At 34.3% G+C, this 5,880-nt stretch overlaps 1 protein-coding gene across 1 annotated transcript; it reads left to right on the forward strand.

The window, feature by feature from the left end:
* Positions 1 to 277: 277 nt before the first annotated feature.
* LOC115719693 (cell division cycle protein 48 homolog) lies at positions 278 to 4,948 on the forward strand. The gene is made up of 9 exons (XM_030648838.2): positions 278 to 650; positions 744 to 900; positions 1,674 to 1,902; positions 2,049 to 2,815; positions 2,973 to 3,194; positions 3,306 to 3,377; positions 3,476 to 3,757; positions 3,942 to 4,301; positions 4,428 to 4,948. Exons 1-9 carry the CDS (start codon positions 622 to 624, stop codon positions 4,719 to 4,721), a joined length of 2,412 nt encoding a protein of 803 aa, XP_030504698.1. The 5' UTR covers positions 278 to 621; the 3' UTR covers positions 4,722 to 4,948.
* The last annotated feature ends 932 nt before the right edge of the window (positions 4,949 to 5,880 follow it).

Raw genomic sequence — 5,880 nt, forward strand, 5'->3', positions numbered from 1 at the left:
TACATAATGAAATCCTTTTTTGAATTAAAATTACACAATCAAAATATTCCTTTCCTTAAGAAAAAGAAAGAAAAGATAATCCAAATATATTTTAATTTGATTTTTAAAAATATCAAGCATAAATAGATTTATAATTATTACATATTTCTTTTCCAGAACAAATTATTTTATTAATTTAAAAAGCAAAGTACAATTTATAATTTCTTTTATATATACATAATATTTTTTTTAATAAATAATGAAATCGTCTTTTCAAAAAAATAGATAATCAAATATATTCTTTAAAAAAAAGAAAAGAAGAGAAAAGATAATCCAAATATATTTTGATTAAATAAAGCGAGTCGGTGTAAAAGATTAAAACTAAAATTAAATCCAATTCCCTAACATAAATAAAACAGGTAAGTAAGAGTACTTTCTCTTATAAATAGGTAACCACAGCAGAACCAAGCATAACAGAGATAGTTTCCCTTATTTTCTTTCTTGCCAAACAAGTTCAGAATTTCAGACTCTTGAAGTCTTCAAACTTTCTTCTGAATTTCTTTGGCTTCTTCGCCTAAACAAACGCTCAACGTCTCTCACTTTTTCTACGAGTTTCTGATCTCTAAGATCGACTCATCCGCCATGACTGACAAAGCTGAATCATCCGAAACGTGAGTCAACTCGCTCTACATTTTTTTTTTATTATTCTGTGTATGTATGTTATATAATTGTAATTGACGGTTTTGTTGTATTTTATTTTTTAGCAAGAAGGATTTCTCAACGGCTATTCTGGAGCGTAAGAAGTCGCCGAACCGATTGGTTGTGGATGAGGCTATTAATGACGACAACTCCGTCGTTTCGATTCACCCTAATACCATGGAAAAGTTGCAGCTTTTCCGTGGAGATACGATCCTCATCAAGGTACTGGGGTATACACGAATACTTACAGTAGAAATATTTATAACCTTTTGGCTAGGACGAATAATTTCATGTGGAAAATTTAGGGTTTACGTTTTTTATGATATGAGTTGAAATGTGGGTATGAGTAGGGTAACGACTGGTAACTGCGCCCTTTGTATGTGAATATATTAATTCGGGATTTTGATGAGGGTTTTCAAAGTTTATGCTTTATGCTGAATTGCTGATAGCTTTTTATGTCCGATGTGCTTTGTTCTTTAGATTTTTTGGTTTGTAGAGGTACATGCGTAAAAGAAAACATTTGGTATACCCATTTTCCTTCGTAGCAATTTTATTCTAGGAACCATATTAACAAGTTAAACTTTCTACAGGTTTCCGTGTCTTCATATGTTTTAGTTGCTGTGTCGTTATTTAATATAATGCAAAAGCAATTATAGACATGATTTTGTCTTAGATCGTTTACTGTGTAGTTTTTAAAGGTAAGGGCTTTCTAGACTATGTAATAGTTATTTCTAAGATTGAGTTGCAAGTGGTTTGAAATAAAATTGGCCATTCCAAATATTGTCTGTTGAACAAAACATAAGATATTTGGTTTTCTGTTTGATAATTTTTCTGTCAATATATTATGGATCAAGTTTATTCTGGCATTATTTGAAACTCTAGTCTCAAATGCTCTGGTGTTTTATGTTTTTTTTCCCTCCTTTTTACTTTCTATTTCTGTTATTGCTGCACTTTCTTTTTTACTTGTCCCTTTATCTTCATGATTGTTTTTGCAGGGAAAGAAACGAAAGGATACTGTATGCATTGCACTTGCTGATGATACCTGTGAGGAGGCAAAGATCAGGATGAACAAGGTCGTTAGATCAAATTTAAGAGTTCGTCTTGGTGATGTGGTGTCTGTACACCAATGCCCTGATGTTAAGTATGGAAAGCGTGTCCACATACTGCCAGTGGATGATACTATTGAAGGTGTTACGGGGAATCTGTTTGATGCTTTCTTGAAACGTGAGTATAAACCTGCTGCATTTGCTCTTTTCTCCTTTTGTTCTGTAATCAATTCTTTATTATTTTGTGTCCAATATTATTTTACTCTCTCTCTCTCTCATCTTTTTCAATTTGGTCTTACATTGTTAACCACTTTATCTCTACAGCTTACTTTTTGGAAGCCTATCGTCCAGTGCGAAAGGGGGATCTGTTTCTTGTAAGGGGAGGGATGAGAAGCGTGGAGTTCAAAGTCATCGAAACTGAACCTGGGGAGTATTGTGTGGTTTCTCCAGACACTGAAATCTTCTGCGAGGGGGAGCCTGTTAAAAGGGAGGATGAGGAACGGTTGGATGAAGTTGGTTATGATGATGTTGGTGGTGTAAGGAAGCAGATGGCTCAAATCCGGGAGTTAGTGGAGCTTCCACTAAGGCATCCTCAACTTTTTAAATCAATTGGAGTGAAACCGCCCAAAGGAATTCTTCTTTATGGACCTCCAGGTTCTGGAAAGACACTGATAGCTAGAGCTGTGGCTAATGAGACTGGTGCTTTCTTCTTCTGTATTAATGGTCCTGAGATCATGTCTAAATTGGCCGGAGAAAGTGAAAGCAATCTCAGAAAGGCATTTGAAGAAGCTGAGAAGAATGCCCCGTCCATCATTTTCATTGATGAGATTGATTCAATTGCTCCTAAGCGTGAGAAAACTCATGGGGAAGTCGAGAGGCGCATTGTTTCACAGCTTCTGACTTTGATGGATGGGCTGAAATCTCGTGCTCATGTTATTGTCATGGGTGCTACAAATCGTCCAAATAGTATCGATCCAGCTTTGAGAAGGTTTGGCAGGTTTGACAGGGAGATAGATATTGGGGTTCCAGATGAAATTGGCCGCCTTGAAGTTCTGCGTATACATACCAAGAACATGAAACTGTCTGATGATGTAAGTTTAACATTGTATTTTTTTTCTTTCTTAAAACCCCCTCTCTTAAACTTCTAAAAAGGCTACTGTAACAAACCATTGATCATGTACATTCTACATGAACCAGCAACCTTCTTGTATTTTTTTCCCGCTAATTGCCAAAAAATGTTTCCAACAGGTTGACTTGGAAAGAATCTCAAAAGAAACCCATGGATATGTTGGAGCTGATCTTGCTGCTCTCTGCACTGAAGCTGCACTGCAATGTATTAGAGAGAAAATGGATGTGATAGACTTGGAAGATGAAACTATTGATGCTGAGATACTAAATTCCATGGCTGTCACGAATGAGCACTTCCAAACTGCACTTGGAACAAGCAATCCTTCTGCATTGCGTGAAACGGTGAGGCTCTTTTGTGTACCTCCCTTGTGTGGTCAAAAAAAGAGAAACTTGCTTTTTCTTGAGATTTGTAGCTTTTGCTGTTGTGCTAATAATTATTTATTTGTTTTTCAGGTTGTTGAAGTCCCCAATGTCAGCTGGGATGATGTTGGAGGTCTTGAGAATGTTAAGCGGGAGCTTCAGGAGGTAGTTATTGTTTTTACTGAAGTGACTTTAACTTAAAGTCTTGTAATTTTGAATCTATTTACAGAAATAACATTCTTCTATGTTTTGTGTCCTTACAGACTGTTCAATATCCTGTTGAGCACCCTGAGAAGTTTGAGAAATTTGGCATGTCACCTTCCAAAGGAGTCCTCTTCTACGGACCCCCTGGATGTGGAAAAACTCTGCTGGCTAAGGCAATTGCAAATGAGTGTCAAGCAAATTTCATCAGTATCAAAGGTCCTGAATTGCTCACTATGTGGTTTGGGGAGAGTGAAGCCAATGTTCGAGAAATTTTTGACAAGGCTCGAGGATCTGCACCATGTGTCCTGTTCTTTGACGAGCTTGACTCTATTGCTACCCAGGTATGTGCACTTTTATATGAAATCATCTAAGTTGGCTTAAGTAATTCTTTGGAGTTTTGAATAGTTCTAAGCTCAATGGAGTTGGTGGAATCTTCGATCTCGATTGCTTGTTTCCTTCTATCCCCATGTATCCGATTCAGTGATCTTTGTTTTTGCAACTAATTTTTGTTTTGCAATATTACAGAGAGGGAGCAGTAGTGGAGATGCTGGTGGTGCTGCTGATAGGGTTCTGAATCAACTTCTTACTGAAATGGATGGCATGTCAGCAAAGAAAACTGTTTTTATCATTGGAGCCACTAACCGACCTGATATTATCGACCCAGCTCTTTTGCGTCCAGGACGTCTAGATCAATTAATTTACATTCCTCTCCCCGATGAAGATTCACGTCACCAAATCTTTAAAGCTAACTTGAGAAAGTCGCCAATCTCAAAAGATGTTGATTTGAGGGCTTTGGCAAAGTATACTCAAGGCTTCAGTGGAGCTGATATCACAGAGATATGTCAGCGAGCGTGCAAATACGCCATAAGGGAGAATATAGAAAAGGTTTGTTCTTGGGTTAATTGCTTTGATTAGCCTTGCAATTGTTTACATATTTGTTGTCTTGTATAGTTGTTTAAGCCTATGCAATCTTTTGTTGTGATTTTTAACGATCTTCTCAATACAATACAGGATATAGAGAAGGAAAGAAGGAGAAAGGATAATCCAGAGGCCATGGATGAGGACATGGAGGAGGATGAAGTGTCAGAGATCAAAGCTGCCCATTTCGAGGAGTCTATGAAGTATGCTAGGAGGAGTGTTAGTGATGCCGACATACGCAAATACCAGGCATTTGCTCAGACCTTGCAGCAGTCTCGGGGATTCGGAACAGAATTTAGGTTTGCTGAGTCGGCAACCGGGGGTTCTGGTTCAGATCCATTTGCAGCTTCTGCTGGTGCGGCTGAGGAAGATGATTTGTATAGCTAGGCTTTACCTCTGCTCCCAAGACTTGTTCTAGTTTCGTATTTAGCAATGATTTCATTTTCCCCCACACAGTAGAGAAGCAGGCTCTCCTTGTTTCCGTGATTAACTTTATACTGTCGTGTTGCAATGTTTTTTTTAAAAAAAAGTTATTTTAGATGAATCAATTAAAAGGAACTGAAAGATATTTCACGGAATTCTTCTCGTTTATTTGATTATGTTATTTATGATCATTATCTGTCCTGTGGGGCCGTCGTCAGAAGGCTGAGAATGTCTTTAAGTTTGATAATTTTACTTTAGATCTCGTGGTTTTGATTTGGAAAGAGGAGAAAGTAGTTAATAGAGGCAATTTAATGCAAATCAATTAATATATAGAGGTTTAAATTAATTTTTTGAAAATTTAATTATAATTTATAATTTTTTTCATTTATAAATAATTTTAAATATTATTAATTAGTTTCAACTAACCAAACTTCACACCTAGCTCTAAATTTATAATTTTTAATTAATTAGTTCTTTAATTTGAAATTTATATGTTTATTTTTAATTAATTTTATTCTCTACTTGTAAGTATAAAATATTAAGTTAATTAATTCTACAATAATTAATATAACTAATAATATAATTATAGTGTAAGTAGTAAAATTATCTTATATCAGAGTTCAATTTTTTCAAAAATAATGTTTTTCTTTTTAATTTAAGTTTTTAAATTAATTTAATAATTTGAATTCTTTATTTTTTTTCTAAATAATAATTTAAATTTCTTTAATATTTTCTAATATAGAACAATTGTTATACTATAAAAATTGTAAAATTTGTAATTATTGTAGTGAACAGTCTTAAATTTTTATTTGTTAATATATATTAATGATTGTATTACAAAAAGTATAATAGTGAACCATAAAATGACACATGCAATAATAATAATAATAATATCTGAAAAGTTGAATAATAAATTTTTTCAAATAAAAAACAGATATTATAAATAGAGGAAAATTTTTGTACTAAAAAAATATCTGAACGATCTTGATTTACTGTCGATCTTATCCAAATTTGATAGTCTATGACAACTTTAGATAATTATGAGGTGCTTCAAATGTACTATAAATGATCGAATTGCTACCCTTGTAAAGACATGATTTATTTATTTTATTTATTATTAATT

This window comes from Cannabis sativa, chromosome 2 (assembly GCF_029168945.1).
Source record: "Cannabis sativa cultivar Pink pepper isolate KNU-18-1 chromosome 2, ASM2916894v1, whole genome shotgun sequence".
In the NCBI taxonomy this organism is placed as follows: Eukaryota; Viridiplantae; Streptophyta; class Magnoliopsida; order Rosales; family Cannabaceae; genus Cannabis; species Cannabis sativa.

Coding starts and splice junctions, on each gene's coding strand:
- LOC115719693 (XM_030648838.2), top strand. CDS start 622: ATGACTGACAAAGCTGAATCATCCGAAAC. Junction 901..1,673: donor GAGATACGATCCTCATCAAG/GTACTGGGGTAT, acceptor TTGTTTTTGCAG/GGAAAGAAACGAAAGGATAC. Junction 3,378..3,475: donor TTAAGCGGGAGCTTCAGGAG/GTAGTTATTGTT, acceptor GTGTCCTTACAG/ACTGTTCAATATCCTGTTGA.